Source organism: Chaetomium tenue (assembly GCF_020726465.1).
Source record: "Chaetomium tenue strain MPI-SDFR-AT-0079 chromosome Unknown F5144scaffold_7, whole genome shotgun sequence".
NCBI classification, from domain to species: Eukaryota; Fungi; Ascomycota; class Sordariomycetes; order Sordariales; family Chaetomiaceae; genus Chaetomium; species Chaetomium tenue.
The window spans coordinates 929,458-945,480 of record NW_027117335.1 but is presented as its reverse complement, the minus strand read 5'-3'; the positions used below and the strand labels follow the sequence as shown (position 1 = coordinate 945,480).

The 16,023-nt window shown below is 56.2% G+C and overlaps 4 protein-coding genes across 4 annotated transcripts; 2 read left to right on the top strand and 2 right to left on the bottom strand.

The window, feature by feature from the left end:
• Positions 1-977: 977 nt before the first annotated feature.
• F5144DRAFT_385974 (uncharacterized protein) lies at positions 978-2,830 on the bottom strand. The gene is made up of 2 exons (XM_066784670.1): positions 2,255-2,830; positions 978-2,182 (listed from the first exon to the last, which is right to left on the bottom strand). Exons 1-2 carry the CDS (start codon positions 2,554-2,556, stop codon positions 1,036-1,038), a joined length of 1,449 nt encoding a protein of 482 aa, XP_066638779.1. The 5' UTR covers positions 2,557-2,830; the 3' UTR covers positions 978-1,035.
• A 7,730-nt stretch (positions 2,831-10,560) lies between these two features.
• Positions 10,561-12,108, top strand: F5144DRAFT_615865 (uncharacterized protein; the record flags this gene model as incomplete). Its single annotated transcript, XM_066791818.1, has 2 exons — positions 10,561-11,606; positions 12,014-12,108. The coding sequence occupies exons 1-2, from the start codon at positions 11,048-11,050 to the stop codon at positions 12,106-12,108; spliced, it is 654 nt and encodes a 217-aa protein (XP_066638778.1). The 5' UTR covers positions 10,561-11,047.
• Positions 12,109-12,828: 720 nt separating this feature from the next.
• Positions 12,829-14,942, top strand: F5144DRAFT_385872 (major facilitator superfamily domain-containing protein). The gene is made up of 4 exons (XM_066784668.1): positions 12,829-13,319; positions 13,376-14,070; positions 14,122-14,465; positions 14,519-14,942. The coding sequence occupies exons 1-4, from the start codon at positions 13,021-13,023 to the stop codon at positions 14,765-14,767; spliced, it is 1,587 nt and encodes a 528-aa protein (XP_066638777.1). The 5' UTR covers positions 12,829-13,020; the 3' UTR covers positions 14,768-14,942.
• A 50-nt stretch (positions 14,943-14,992) lies between these two features.
• On the bottom strand, positions 14,993-15,946 carry F5144DRAFT_585769 (uncharacterized protein). Its single transcript, XM_066789715.1, has 2 exons — positions 15,309-15,946; positions 14,993-15,254 (listed from the first exon to the last, which is right to left on the bottom strand). Exons 1-2 carry the CDS (start codon positions 15,733-15,735, stop codon positions 15,052-15,054), a joined length of 630 nt encoding a protein of 209 aa, XP_066638776.1. The 5' UTR covers positions 15,736-15,946; the 3' UTR covers positions 14,993-15,051.
• Between the last annotated feature and the right edge of the window lie 77 nt (positions 15,947-16,023).

The following is a 16,023-nucleotide window of genomic DNA, read 5'->3' as shown; positions in this document are numbered from 1 at the left end:
TCTCCCAAGTCGGGTTTCATTGTGTGAGTGAGGCACAAGCAACCGCGGTTTTGGAGTTGAGAAAGGAAAGGAATGATGTATGAGTAAAGCCATGCACTTCCATATTACGAGGGAGGCTCAGGTGTATGTCTTATTGAATTGAGTAGGGGTATCGATATTTACTTATAGGACCAAACAAACTCAGCAGAAACCATTCCGGAACAAAAACATATAAGGGAGATAAATGTGCGCTACCTAACCATCGTAGTGGAAATCGATAACGAAGAGGGGGATTTGGGGAGAGGTTGTCCAAAGAGTTGAACTTGGAGACTCGCAAAGGGCTAGACCAATGTGTGGAAGCCTGTGTTGATAAGGGAGGAAAGAGACTGCTTGGGCGGATCGGAAACGATAGGAGCGCCGCGGTCGTGGATCGCGCGGTTTGCTCAGTAGAAGTCCCGGATATAGCCCTCGCTTCTTCCTACGCACCCTATCGAGGATGTGTTAGCAACTAGTTATGATACGCGTCACAGCAGGTAATCAGAAGAGCTTGAGGGGCTTACAATCACACTAGATGTCATACTCTCTGTTAGTTGCGGCGTTTAATTCCTAGTGTGGGGGGAGACTCACCGCGACCATGTTTGAGCCTTCATTGTGGATTAGGCAGTAGCCGCCGCTGCATCTCTTGCATGTGCGCTGAGTACGATCGATGCACTCTTTGCACTAGTTGGCGTACATTAGTTTGTGGTCGCAACCTCACTGCGACGAGGATGGCTTACGTTCATGCCACACTCCCAGCAGCTCTTGGACACATGGGCCTAGGGACGGTTCAATCAGCATCCATGCTGGAACGGAGTAAAATGTGTGTTCAGCGAACATTCCAGAACTGCCCCAGTAAGAGTGCAAACCCATCCAAGGGACATGGACTCGTTGAGCAACCTTAGCTGTGGAGAGATCTGCCAACGAAACGGCTCGCTCGGCTTGGTGTATCACAACTGGGCCCTGCGCTGGGGACGGGGGTCGGCCTTCGCCGGCTCGTTTCAACCTGCTACAAGGGCTCTACCCCTTCAAGTGTTGCGGGAGTGAACAGCCCCCGTCCGTGCCAACTCCGTTTCTGGTGCACATTGATCCTACACTGTTGTCCACGCTCACCACACCGGTACTGGAAATGGGGTTGCTTACAGAATTAGGCCCGGAATGCGATCCCGCATGCTCTCCGGGCGACGACGCCCGGGGTCCGATGTAGCACGACTCACACCACCATTTGTGGCACCCTCCACAGTAGCGGTCTCGGATGCAGTCGAAGCATCGCGGAATAAAACGCGCCGCCTGTTGCTTCCCGGTCGGTATGAACGGTAGGCGCGACCTCACAGTCTGGCCAGCCGGGCACATGGCAATCTGGAGGCTTGCAGAGTGCATCGGTGGAGGAGCCAGCAAAGGGAACCGGGCCAAGTCGGCCATGCAACTCTCACTCGTCCGTCTTCCGTCAGCATCGCGTTGGGAGGTAAGCAGTTCTTGCCCCCACACGGTCCAACCCTCTGGTGCCGAGCCACATGATGCACACCCGCTCAAGCTATGGGTTGCAACGGCAAAGTGAGGGATGCTTGGTGCCCCCGTGGAAGCGGCGGTATCGAGAGCCTCAATGTTGACAGTTCCCCAGCCGGGAGAGTTGAAGTGTCGTGGGCCGGTACATAGGACAGAGTCGAATGAGATGATGCCGGCACAAGCATTGAGCGTGTGCGCCCAGTCGGCGTGGATACGGCCCGGGAACTGGCCACCCCGGCGGGCATACCATGCCTCTGGCTCTTCGGCAAGGGCGGCAGTCAAGGCCTCCTGACTCTTTGCGTTCCAAGCAGCGGCAACGGCCGCTGTGCTGGCCGAAGCGGAGCTGCGCTTTTCTTCCCGGTGTGTCAATGTCGGTGCTGTATCCTGCGGTCCAAAGAAATACAGTCCTTTCACGCGTGGCATCCCTTCGGGCCTCGATTGGCGGCAGGCATATTGCAACGCGCCACGGAGCTGCCGCTCGTTTAGGTTTTTGACGCCGCGGATCGACAAAATACGGACAGAGAAAGAGGGGTCGTTGAGAATGTCATGGACCAGTTCGGCGGTGACGAAAAGACCGTCGAGGGAGAGGACCTGCACGTCCCTCAGGATATCGGCGCGGCGGAGGTTGGAGAATATGCCACGAAGGGGGCCCGAGTAGAAACTGATGTAAGACAAGCGTTAGCTATTTCGCAGAGTTTACATTGCAAAGGTGGGATCAATAAAGCTGTCTTACTCGTCCTCAGTCAAGTTCTCATCTAATTGGACATTGCGCCAGGTCTCCCCGCCGCGATCGACGGCGTGGGTATCGAACTGTGCAGTTTTGACATTGCCTAATTCTAGACGTCGAAAGACGTTCGGGGTGTGATAGACGAGGAAGCGGAAAGCCCGCGCGGTGGCTGCAAGATTCAGGACATCATAGCAAGAGAGGTAGGGTGCTGTCTGCGACAGCACGAGGGAGTTTGCGAGGAGTTGTAGTAGAGCAGAGTGCTGAATGTCGACGGGCAAAGCGTTGTGAGACTCAGAGATCTGGGTCATCGTATTGCACAAGGCCTCGAATGGTGCAAGGCGGGTGCCGTGTGGTCTGTATCTCCTGGAGTGACCTGTCTAGGTGAAGGTGGAAGAATAAAGAGGATGCTCGGAGGTCGGGGAACGGATGGGTCCGAAGACAATTATATTTGGTGATGAGTTGTTCCTGGTGGTACCAGAACGGGAAGTGCGGATACCAAGTCCGATGTCTGACAGGACGGCCCTGACGGGATGTGGGCCAAGCGAGACGGGGGACAGCCGGACTGATCGGCGAAACCGGGGTGTGTGGTGTTGCAGATTGGGGAAGCTTGGGCACCCTCGCACCCAGAGCGGGCAACTATGCACGAAGTACAGAACTGCCCGAGCCTTTCGCCTTGCTAGAGACAGCCTAACCGACTAACACCTTTCTCGTCCAAGCAACAAGATCGGCGACATCAGTAGGTTCTGCTTGAGCCATCAGCATGGCGGCGACAGAGGCGAGAAGACAATGTTTAACCGGCCTTAGCGTTAACGTTAAAAGGAGAGCTATTCGCTCCCCCGCTTCCTGACCCCAATCTTTGTGTCGACAATGCTGCAGCGTGGGGTAACACCCGACCTCGTTGGCTGGTCGCTAATCAGACGGGAGTCGCACAAGCTCTTGGCTGGGCCGGATGGCTGCAATGGTGCAGCAAGGCGACAAGGCGCCCTGAACACGTGTTGCTGGCGCGAGAATGGGCAACCACCACTTGGCGGATTGGTTCTGCTAGTGTCTGGCATCTGGCAACAAGCAACTCCGGCTTGAGTGCGGGGTGCTTGGTGCCCCCACACATGCCCCGCCACTTCAAGCAGCACAGAGTGGGGTTTAACTTTGGTAATAGCACCATCAGAATGAACAGATTGACAAAACACTGCGATGGCGCCGCTTGGCTGTCAGTTTAGGCTGGGGGAGGGAAAAAAGAGGTGCGCGAGCCAGGGTTGGGGTTATATATGGGACGGGATCATAGTCCCAAAATGCTGTCTTGTTCTTTTTTCTTAGGTTCATTCCATCTCATTCTTCATAAAGAAACGATGAGAAATGTCAGCTTTGAAACCCAGGCGAGGCTGAGGTGCCCCACCTTTTCGGCAAGTCTTGGCGGCCATTAGGCGCGAACGGATGATGTCACGGAAACGCCGAGAACATCGCTGACTGATCGGAACAACCGTTTCGTGCTCTGTTGGACGACTTGAACCACAACGAAACCCTCCCTCTCTATCTTCATCTTCTCATTCCCTACCGACCACCGCCCGACAGACTGGAAGACATCCATCGAAGATGATCAGCTGGTCAGCTACTCTCCGCCCGGTGCGCCCGTCGCGCGCGGCAGCAAATGACTTGCGCGGAGATAAAATCGTTTTACCGCAGTCCGCACTCGAGCAGCTGCTTGCTTCCTCCACGGGAACCAATGGTTGGAAGCCCACCTTTATATTCCCCGCATCCGAACGGTCAAATCCTTACGCTGCGGCCGGTGCGCAACACGAGCGCTCCCAAGAACTACCTCATCCGCTCATGTTTCAACTGGCCAACCCGACAACCGGGAAGACTGTTTATGCTGGGATTCGCGAGTTTTCGGCTAGCGAAGGAGAAGTTGCTTTGAGTCCCCACATTCGCGAAGCCCTGGGGATACAAGAGTTGGATATACAAGAGGGTCCGCAAGACGACGACCGTATTTTGGACTCTCGGTCTGACAAGGGCGATGAAAATACGGACGAGGGGCTTCGAATTACAGTGAAGGCGACGCAGCTCCCTGCGGGAACTTATGTGCGACTACGACCCCTGGAGGCTGGCTACAACCCCGACGATTGGAGGCCTTTGCTGGAGAGACAACTCCGCGGAAACTTCACTACCCTCACGAAGGGCTCCATCATATCGATTCAGGGCACAAAGGGCGAGGAATTTCGTTTATTGGCAGACAAGTTTCTACCCGAAGGAGACGGTATATGTGTGATTGATACGGACCTCGAGACGGACATCGAGCCGCTGAATGAAGACCAGGCGAGGGAAACACTGCGCCAAATCGCCGCCAAATCACAACATCGCCCAGAGACCGCCGCGGCGAGCTCGGTTGGGGGTACGATGGATATCTGGAAGGACGCTGAAGGCAGAGTTCTGGAACGAGACTATGTCGACTACGAGCTACCCTCATGGGACAGGAGTCGCGCGCTTGTCATTGAACTCACAATACACGACGGCCGTGAGGTTGACCTCTTCGTGAGCCCAAAGACTAACAGGCAACGGGCGATACCACGAGACATCGAACATACATTCGGTGACTTCACTTCACCAAAGGACGGGTTCAAGCGCATTCTCATAGAGCCAACAAACTCGGAGCTCGAAGGCGCAGAGAGCTTGATGGTATCTGTTCACGGCTTCTCCGGTCCAGAGGGTGGCCCGACAGCAACAAAACCATGTCGTTACACACTCCGCGCAAGAGTAGCCGACGTTCCGGGCTCTTCTGCCGCCGCAATGGAAATTGGCAGCCCAGAACTGTCCGCAGACGAAACGCAGTGCAAGAACTGCCTGCAGATGATAGCGACACGCACAATGATGCTTCACGAGAATTTCTGTCTCAGGAACAATATCATCTGCCCACAGTGCAAGAACGTTTTCCAGAAACGATCCGAAGAATGGGAGAACCACTGGCACTGCCCAACCCACCCGGATGCTTATGGCTCGGGCCCCCAAAGCAAGGCAAAGCACGACTTTGTCCAACACACACAGCATATGTGCCAATCCTGCGGACCATCCACGCCCTTCACATTCCCGTCCCTCCCGGAACTAGCCCGCCACCGCACGACAGTCTGCCCCAGCAAACTCATCCTCTGCCAGTTCTGCCACCTCGAAGTGCCGCAGGAAGGCGACCCACTGGACCCCTCCTCCGAAGCAGAGACCGCACTCACGGGACTGACAGCACACGAGCGCGCAGACGGGGCGCGCACCACCGACTGCCACCTCTGCGGCGCCATCATCCGACTCCGCGACATGGCCGCACACTCCGCCAACCACGAGCTCGACAAAGCCGCGCGCACCGCCCCCGCCATCTGCCGCGACCAGCTCTGCGGCCGCACCCTGCACGGCATCGGCCCGCGCGGCCAGGTCAACGGCGGCACGCGCATGGGCCAGGGCCCCGGCAACGACCTCGGCCTGTGCAGCCTGTGCTTCTCCCCGCTGTACGTCAACATGTACGACCCGGAGGGCAAAGCCCTCCGCCGCCGCATCGAGCGCCGCTACCTCGCCCAGCTGATGGCCGGGTGCGGCCGGAAGTGGTGCGCCAACGAGTGGTGCAAGACGGGCCGCACCAACCAGGGGCTGGAGCAGTGGGGTGGGACCGCGGCGGCCGCGCTGCCGTTGGTGAGGCCGCTGTTGGAGGAGCTGGCGGACCATGAGAAGCCGATGCGGTTTTGCGTGGATGAGGTGTCGCAGCGGAGGAGGAAGACGGCGGCGATGATGGCGGCGGAGGGGGCGTGGGAGTTGGAGTGGTGCGTTGCGGCGCTGGAGGCGGAGGGGGGGAATCTGGCGAAGGCGAGGGGCTGGTTGGGGGATTGGGCGCCGATGAAGGTGGCGGGGAGATAGATGATGGTGGTGAGTGCTGGAGCGTTTTTGTTTGGCGGGATATTTAATTCGATAGATGGGTTAGAGGGTAGGGATGATGTGAGCATGGACGATACCCGGCATGGCAGGTTACGGTTTGCATCATAGACATATCTCTTTAACTACCGCTAATTTCTAGCATGATATACCATTGTTGCTGTCTCGTTCAGCAGCATTTTTCCAAAGGCAATTGATATACGGGCAGGGCACAATTGATACACGGGCAGGGCACAATTGATACACGGGCAGGGCGTTATCCGGGCAGGGCAATGCAGAACCTCCTATTGGCTCAAAAACTTCTGTTAAGCAGGGGTTGCCCCATCAAAATCTTGCCGCATTCTCTCCAGATTTGCCAGCTGCCAGTGGTCTGCCAACTCCAACCGACGTCAAAGCATCGTCTTGTCTTCGCATGTCTATCAATCCCATAATGCCTCGCTTTTTCAACAGCTCCCGAAAGCGATCCCGAACAAGACAAGATATTGCCGGCCTGGATGAAGCGCAATCCCAACTCTAAAAGCGACTCCGACGCGATACCTCCGATGCGCGCGAGCAGACCAGGCCACTGTCTTCAAACAGCAGCTTAGGGCCGGACCCTGAGGAATGGTACGGCTATGGCGACGACAACGCCTTGTACAATCTCTTTGCGACCAATCCTCCGGCACATTTCACGACAATACCCCGACCCCATGGATCCCAAGGGTTAGACGAGCCCTGGTGGGAACTGCGCATCGACTCCGAGATATTTCTCTCCCTCGATTTCCCGATCCCCGCGAGACCAATGCACCATGTTAAGCTGGCCTTACCAGGCCCGGCTTTTAGTGAGCGAATGTAAGCACGACAAGATACAAAGGAGCAAGAGAAGGATAGGAGAACTCGGCTGAGGGGTCTCGATACCATATTCCGCAGTGCGCTCGAGATCTACAAGGAAGAGGAAGAGGAGTCACATCTAGCTTCGTCTGGATGCTCATCCGACCGGGCGTCTCCTGAGTTGAACGTCACTCAAGAGAGGACTACCATATTGCGAGAGAAGATTACTTCGGAAGATGGTTCTACCATTTCACGTGAGCGGACTGTTCGCGAACAAATCACCTGGAGTCGATCCCCGACCGGCAGCCACCACTCTCGCGCCCGAGCGAGTTTGTCACCAAGCGCCCAGCTCCAGCGTGAACAGGAAGAGCAAGGCGAGGATCGAGATACGAGGTCAAGTCCTAGCCGGCCGGAGACGATACCGATTCCCCTGGTCCCGGGCAATCCCGAACCAACATTCGAGGCCCTTTTTGATCGGGTAAATGCCTTTGCAAAAGCCAACGGATTTGGCATTGTCAAACGGCAGCGCTATCTCATCAAAGGTCGGCTGTCACGCTATACCCTCGAGTGTGACAGATACGGCGAACCAAGGAAAAGCGAAGGTGCTGGTATTCGACAACGGCAGTCTAGAAAATGCGGCTGCAAATGGAGGGTTTTTGCTGTCTCTTTGCCGAAGAATGATTATCGATGGGTCTTGCGTTGGCCTGCAGATGCCAGTCATCCCGAGCATAATCACCCTCCCAGTACCGACCCTTCTGCCCATCCTAGCCACCGGAAGCTCACTGATTCTGTCAAGGCGACCATTGAGGCGACAAGTCGCCGGGTCGGTATCCGAGCACGAGACGTCAGAAACATCGTGAACAACCAACATACAGACTCCGTCCTCACTCGCAGGGACATCTACAATGCCAGAGCCCTCGTCAACCGCCAGAAGCTAAACAGCTACAACCCTACGGCTGCGCTGATCAAGATCTTCGACGAGAGAGACATCCCTTACGTGGTAAAATGGTCGGAAACGGAGCCAAATCGCCTTGTGGGTCTTGTGTGGACATTTCCATACTGTATCCGCATGTGGCAACGGTTCCCAGAAGTCCTCAGCTTTGACAACACGTACAACACGAACCGCTTCAAGCTCCCTCTTTTCCAAACCACTGGCCAGACTTGCCTAGGGACTGTCTTCAATGCTGCATTTGGCCTTATCGACAACGAGCGGTTAGAAGGCTTCCAGTTTCTCGCTGATGGCATTCGGCAAATAGCCATACAACACAGCATCCGGCTACCCGATACCATCCTCACAGATTTCGATAACCAGATGAAAAAGGCCTTGGACGAGCAGTTCCCCGAGAGCCAACAACAGATTTGCATCCATCACATCATCTCCAATGCCTTACTTAAGTCAAAGCAGAAGTGGATGCGAGGAGCGACGGACCCTGGCAGTGACTGGGACAGTGCCGCCGAAGATGCCCAGGACCAGACGACCCTGACGGCAAGCGATAGGGCGATGGTCCGCGACTCTGGGACTAGCCAGGCTTCCGAGTCCGTTCCCGACACTTATCAAGGCGTTGTAATGCTGTGGAAGCTGGTTATGTTTGCGGAGACTGAGGCGGAGCATGACAGGTTGTGGGCAGATCTTTGTAAGAAGTTCGGCGACCAGAAGGCGATCTTGTTGTACCTGTACAGGACATATATGCCTGTGAGGGAGCAATGGGCCCGTTGCTTTATCCGGAAGTATCGCAACTTCGGGTGCCGGGTTACCTCTGGGACGGAAGCGAGCAACAACAACGTCAAGTCTTACCTCCTGAACGGCATGAGTCACCTGTACCGTCTTGTCGAGGCCATTACCGATATGCTGCACGACCAGGAGAGGGACTTCATTGAGGCGTGTGCACGTGACGAAGTCCTGACTTCGCGGCAGTATACTGGACGAGGTGCTGAGTATCTGGGCGAGCTCCCCCAAGTTATTTCTCAGAAAGCCCTTCGCCTTATTTCGCGGGAGCACCGCAGGGCTCTGACGGCAATCCCAAGTCCTTCGAATCCCCGACCAAATGGCATCGGACTCTGCAGCGACGGCTGTACGCCATCTATAGAGTTAGGTATCCCGTGTTGCCATACGATCCTATCGAAGTTGGAAGGTAATGTCGCACTGGCAAAATGGGATGTCCATCCGAGATGGCACTTACGGCAATCCACATCTACTGACCCTTATCGTCGCATCCTCGACCCCAAGATTGCCACATCGCTTCGTGGTAGGCCAAAGAACATTGCCCAGCCGGCCCCTCCCCACCTAGCCATCAACCAGTTAAGCCCACAGCGCCAGAACGAACAAGAGGACGAGCGCCTAGCGGCTAGTCTGCCAGATGGGAGTCAGCCAGGGCGCGGCAGGGGCCGGCCTCGCGGGAGCAAGAATAAGTCAACGCTAGCTCGGCTAGAAGCACAAGCGATGGTCCAAAAAGAAGGCGATTGGTCTGTACCAACTCGTAGGGGAGCACGCAGCGGCCAAAATACAGCACTTGGGCCAGGAAAATTAGCAGGTGTACGTGCCAGTGGTCCGAAGGTTCAACCGAGCGTCCGGAGACGGAGATCTCAATGGGAACTCATGCAAAGCAGCGATGACAAAGAGGTCTTGCATAATACAAGATCTACTCGACGTAGAGGTGTATGAGATTAGCTCGCTAGTTGTTCTGAAAAAACCTTTGGAGGCAATCTGGAAGTGTCACGACCCGTTGTCACACCCTGCACACAAGACTGGATTCACTGACAAGGAGACGAAAAGCTCGCGGAACACTGTAGATTATGCAGGCTCAGGACGTCTTCTCTTAGGGGATTTGCTCCCTAAGGATCAGTCCATTAGGAATGGAGGACTCTTAGTGAAGTTTATTCTTAGCGACATCTACACCTCATCACCAGTGAGCATGATTGTTGCGCTGGACTATCTTCCTTGACAACTTGGGCTGTAGAGTAGCCTCTAACAGGAAGCTATGTAGCAGAAATGATGTTAGTGTTAGCGACTTGGCCTTCACCGCTTTGAGCGGGGAAGTGGTGACAGCTGTCGGAAAATTTGAGCCAATAGGAGGTTCTGCATTGCCCTGCCCGGATAACGCCCTGCCCGTGTATCAATTGTGCCCTGCCCGTATATCAATTGCCTTTCCAAAACCCTTGGGGAACCTGGAGCCGCACCGCGCGAAAACTGTCTGAGACTGTCAGACTCTCTTGTTGAAGTTTTGTCTTGGGGATGATGCACCTCTACTTGTCTAGAAGGGCGCTTATCTGGAAGGCTGGTGGAAGTTGAGGAAGTCGGCGGTTGGATTACACCGGTTCTGACCTCGGCGCGCAGCACACCGTAAGACGGGTCGTCGGTCGCAGATCAAGAGATTTTGTGTGCCTGGGTATGCAGGTACGACGGGATTGTGCTGGGATGTGGCACGGAAGAGAACCAAAATTGCTGCTCTTGGGGCCAGGACAGTGTTTAAGCAGTCAAGGAAGCATGTTACCTTAGGTGTGTGGTTAAAGTACTCTGTGTGTTACACGACGACCGCTGAGACACAGTCGGCCACTTCAAGCCAACTCGAGCGACAGCCGCACACGGGGAGCAAAAGCTATGGTGACTTGGTTACGCACGGTAGATGCCTAGAGAGAGAGGGTTCAACAGTGCCGCTTACGTTGGTGGTCTGTGGTTGTTTCCAGTTTGATCGACGCGCGGTTACGGTTGCGGTTGCGGTCCAGGACTCGGATGGTATGCCGGCAAGACTTGCCCCTTAACGTCTTTGAGCTTCCTGCATTGTGTGACACTTCTGAAAATCTTTGGTTAACAGCCGGCGCACGGACCTAATTCCGGGATGAAGCTTTGCGGGAGGAACTCCTCGATCTGAAGCATGGAGCTGCAGCATCGTGAAACCCGGAAATGCTTGGCGCTCAACACCACGTCGGAGACGACGAGGCATCTCACGAATTCCGCCCTTCTCACCGTGCTTCCACTCTCACATAGTCACAGGCGAGGAACAACGAAACCTCGACTCCTTCAGCCGTTCTGCTCCTCGCGCCGCGCACAAGAAGAGTAAGGGAAATACCAGCTCCCAACAACCTACCATGCGATCTCAACCACCCTTTCTCTCCCTCGCCATCCTCCTCCTCTTCTCCCCATCCCCCCACCAAGCCCTCGCCCTCGAAAACCTCCCCGCCGGCGTCGACATCACCGAAGACACGCCCGGCCAAGTCACCATCAACGGCGACCCAACGGGCAACACCACCCTGGGCCCCGACATCCCCATCACCGCCACCATCTTCTCCGGCGTCCCCGGCCCCTCCACCTGCCGCGGCCACATCCTCCTCCAACTCACCCTCCCCCAACCCGCCCCAGCCCCCGCCGACGGCGCTCGACCGCCACCACCACAACCCGAAACATGCTACACCCTCCCCCCATCCCAATCCCACTCTCAAGGAACAACAGCAGGCTGCGGCATCTTCCTCGCCAGCAAAGCCGCCGGGTGCGAGGCGCGGCTGTTCTCAGAGCCCGGGTGCCGGGCGTATGTGAACACGGCGGTGTTTGTGCCGGAGGAGCGGGCGGTGGGCGGGCGGTGGCGGAGTGTGGGGGTGCGGTGCGGGGTGGTGCCGCCGGATTTGGGGGGGTTGAGGCCGCCGTTGGTGGGTGGGTTGGGTGGGATGGTGGTGAAAAAGCCTGGGGGGGTGGGGAGGAGGGGGAGGGTGAAAAGGAGGGGGGGATAAGAGGGGGGTAAGGTAGGAGGGGGGGAAGTAGGAGGGGAGGAGGTAGGAGAGGAGGAGGTTATCTAGAGGGGAGGGGGTTAGCCAGAGGGAAGGTTTGAAGTTCAGCAGAGGGTTGAAGTTTAAGTTTCGGGCGGGGAGGGTAGGGGGGTGTTCGGTTTGTGGGTTGGAGTTGGGTGGTGGGAAAAGGTCGCAAGGCGAAGAGAAAAAGAAAGGTGAAAAAGCTGCGGCTCGCGAACTCAGCTTGGATATATCCCGGCTGATAAACTGGCGTCGTCAAGGCCCGATGCTTGGGGTGTTGTTGTAAGGCTGTGTAAATGGAAACACATGCAGAACCATTAGCATATCACGGCATTGTGCGTGCCCACCCGCGGGACATGTGCATGTTCGTGCATCAGTCTCGCAGAATACCGGGGATAAGAGCTTAAATACGGAGCCCGACTAGCAACAGTGTCGGCGAAGCTCCCATCTCTGATCGATGGCTTCGTCGGCAACAGATAACTTCCGATGCGGCGGCACCGTGGTGGTCTCTCACGCGGACACCAGGCATCACCGGACAGGGGTTTTCGGTTGCTAAAAGCGAGAGCGAGACTTCCGCATTTTGTGACAGGAAATTGCCATGATTGGCCGGTGTCCCCGACTCCTCCCAGAACCAGCTCCGGCAGACGAAATTTGGGGACCAACCCGCTCCGTTGTGGGGGCCGGCAAGCTGCGCTGATTGGGTTTGAGAAATGGGTTGGGTAAAAATTCCATGCGAAAGGGGTCAGCCCCGCCGTAAATCCGGGGCTCCTTCAGCGGAAGCTCTTGGGCCCGGTACAGGTTATGCAACATTTGTGCAAATTGTGCAAGTTTTGCAGCCAACGCCCAATTTCACGCCGATGGCCGACTCGCGACACGATGTCCAGATCTCGCCAGCATTCCCACCTTACGGCGCGGTCACAGCACCAAGCACTTAGTTTGACATTCTCGAAGGCATATGATGTGCTGCCGGGTTGTGACGTCCGGGCTTGGCCTCCGGGTGGCGCCGTTCATCGACGACGCCCTCCTTTGCCCAAGCTTTTCGTCCGATGCAGGGGTGGGGTGATGATCTGGAAGATGGAAGGTTCCTCGGTTTCGCTCAGTGCCAAGGGCCCACCCAAGCAATGGATGGATGCTTGGACCCCGGGAAATCGGGTTGTTAGCTGTCCGGTTGACACTTTCCGTCTGGGTTGCCACACTCGTGGCTCAAATACAAATAGAAAAACCAACCCATCTGTCTTCGTTGAATCAACATCCTCCCAAGAACCGTCCCCAGATCTCCGGTAACTATCCGACGACCTCAGTCCCATCACCAATTCACCATGGCCGATCCCTCATCAAGACGGACGGCTTTTACCGACGAGGCAAAGCCCTCTGACGTCGACGTCGAGAAAGGCATCCAAGAGCTGAACTCGGACCTTGAAGCAACCACCATCGCGCTTGACACCGACTCGGAACCGACCAGTCGAGATGGCCCTGTTGGCGAGAAGGGGAATGTAGAGAGCAAAGATCCCAATGTCGTCAGCTGGGATGGCCCCGACGACCCCACGAACCCGATGAACTGGACCATGCGCAAGAAATGGAGCAACGTTGCCGTGCTCTCCATCCTCACTATCATCACGTGAGTCTCGAGCTGCATATACGCTCCCTGCCACGCGAAAAACTGACGCCTTCAAGACCCCTTGGCTCGTCCATGTTTGCCCCCGGCATCCCCCGAATTTTGGAAGAGTTCCACGAGACATCGTCCGTCACGGCTACCTTCCTGTTGTCCATCTACATCCTCGGCTTCGCCTTTGGCCCCCTCCTCGTCGCCCCGATGAGTGAAATTCACGGCCGCTCCTTGCTGTACAACCTCGGCAACCTCTTGTTCACCATCTTCACCATTTGTACCGCTCTCAGCAACAGCATCGGCATGCTGATGGCTTTCCGTTTTCTCATGGGCCTCGCCGGTTCCGTACCCATTACTATCGGCAGCGGCAGCATCGCCGACATGATGCCCGTCGAGATGCGCGGAAGGGCCATGGCCGCCTGGGCCCTAGGTCCCCTGCTTGGCCCATGTATCGGCCCCGTTGCTGGCGGCTACCTGATCCGCGCAGCTGGGTGGCGATGGGTTTACTGGCTCATCGCCATCATCGCAGGCATCATCACGGTTTTTACCTACTTCATGCTGAAGGAGTCCTACGCCCCGGTGATCCTGGAGAAGAAGGCGAGGCGCTTGAGAAAGGAGACGGGCAACCAAGAGCTGCGGAGCGCCCTTGCCGGCAATGCCACCACCCCGACCGAGAAGCTGAAGGCAGCCATCGTCCGGCCCTTGAAGCTGTTATTCCGGGCCCCGATCGTCACCGCCATGGCTCTCTATATTGCCGTCACCTGTAAGTTTGCTTAGACGGTCATTCCCGAGATTTGAGCTAACAAGTTCCTAGACGGCATCTTGTACCTTCTCTTTTCCACCTTCAGCATCGTGTTCCCCGTACACTACGGGTTCGGTGAGGGCGAGAGCGGCCTCGTCTTCCTTCCTTCTGGTATCGGCATGATGCTGGGCATTGGTATTTTTGGCACTCTCTCCGACAGGCTGGTCAAGAGCAAGCTCGACAAAGGCGAGCGCCATCGTCCCGAGACGAGACTTACGCCTTCCTTCACTCTCCCCGCTGGCCTCGCCATCCCCAGCGGCCTGTTCCTCTACGGCTGGACGATCCAGTATCACGTGCACTGGATTGTGCCTATGATCGGCGTTGTTCTCTTTGCCTTTGGTCTCATGGGTGTTATGGTATGTTGTTCCCGATCCCCTAATCCGAATCGCACCGCTGACCTCTGTGGCAGATGTGCATCCAGAACTACCTCTTGGACGTGTACCCCCGCGCTGCAGCCTCCGTCACGGCCGCCCTGGCTGTCCTCCGGTCTCTAGCCGGCGCGCTCCTCCCGCTCTGCGCCATCGACATGTATGCTACGCTCGACATGGGATGGGGCAATTCGCTTTTGGGCTTCCTTTCGCTCGCCCTGGTGCCCATCCCGCTGCTCTTTTACGTGTTCGGGGCGCGCCTTGTCAAGAAGTTTGAGCTAAAGTTGTAATGTGTTTTTTTGGGTGGTCATACTTTTGCATATTAGCGGGCGGAGTTGGCGGTTGGAAAAACAAGACATTTGTCATAGAGATACCACTATATATCAACGGAATAGTAATCACAGTACCAGCAATCTTGCTCAAACTCTTATATTTACTGCCCCAATCTATGTCCTTCTATACCCCTTTCTACACACCTCAATCCCCCCCCCCCCTTTCTCCCCCTCTCCCCCTCTCCCCCCCTTCTCATTCACCCCCACCCCATAACAATCCTCCTCAGCAGCACTCAGCAAACTCAGTGGCACTGCCCATTAAACGAATCCACATCCCCCCAGCAGCCCAGGTGGCAAAACACCCCCGTCGACTTGATCTCCACCCACGACGCCGGGCCCGACGACATCGGCAGCACCTCGAAGAGCGTGTTCCACTCCTTGCCGTCGCAGGTGTCTGACCGTCCGCAGGCGGCTTGGGCGATGTCGCTTTGGGACCAGGGGTGGTCTTTTGGGGGTTAGATGATGGGTTGGTTTCATTTTGGGGAGGGGGAAGGCTTACTGTTGCTGTTGACCAGCATGTGGCCGCAGGCGAGGAGCTGCTCGGCGGCGACGCCAAGGGCGGGGAGGAGGACGGCGAGAGCGAAGGTCTTCATGGTGATGGTTGGGCGGGTGTGAAGGTTTTTTTTGGTGTTTTGGTTGGTGGAGTGGTGGAGATTGGTGTTGTTGGTGGTTTGAGGCGTTTGGGAGTTGGTGTTTGAAGGCTGTTGTGATGCTGATGAAAAATGGCAATAGGGGAGCGCTGGTGTCGCCGTCTTTATACCTTCAAAGTCACAATTAGGATTGTTGTGAAGTCGGATATCATCACTTCTCTGTCTCGGACTCTCGGTCAAACCGAGGGGCTTGGTTCTGCAGTCATCATCGCCGAACAGCGCACTTTGTTCTTGGCTCAATGCCGTGGTATATCGGCGACATGAGGCTCTTTCCATAGGTGGTACGATCGGGGATACGAGTAACGAAGCGATGGTTGGTGATTCGCCCAGTTGAGGTGGGGATAGATTGCTGCAGCGCTTATTGGGATGAGCTCTGAGTAAACACAGCCGAATGCCACCACGTTTGGGTCTGAGTATTTGTCTTGCTCGTGAATTTAAGATACTGGGTATAGTCTCAGGCCTTTCAATTTACCTAACTGGCTGCAGCTGCCGGCGCCGTCATTTCATGCAACCACAGCCATCTGATGCTGCAACAGACGATTCGGATTCCTCTAGGCTGCGGCA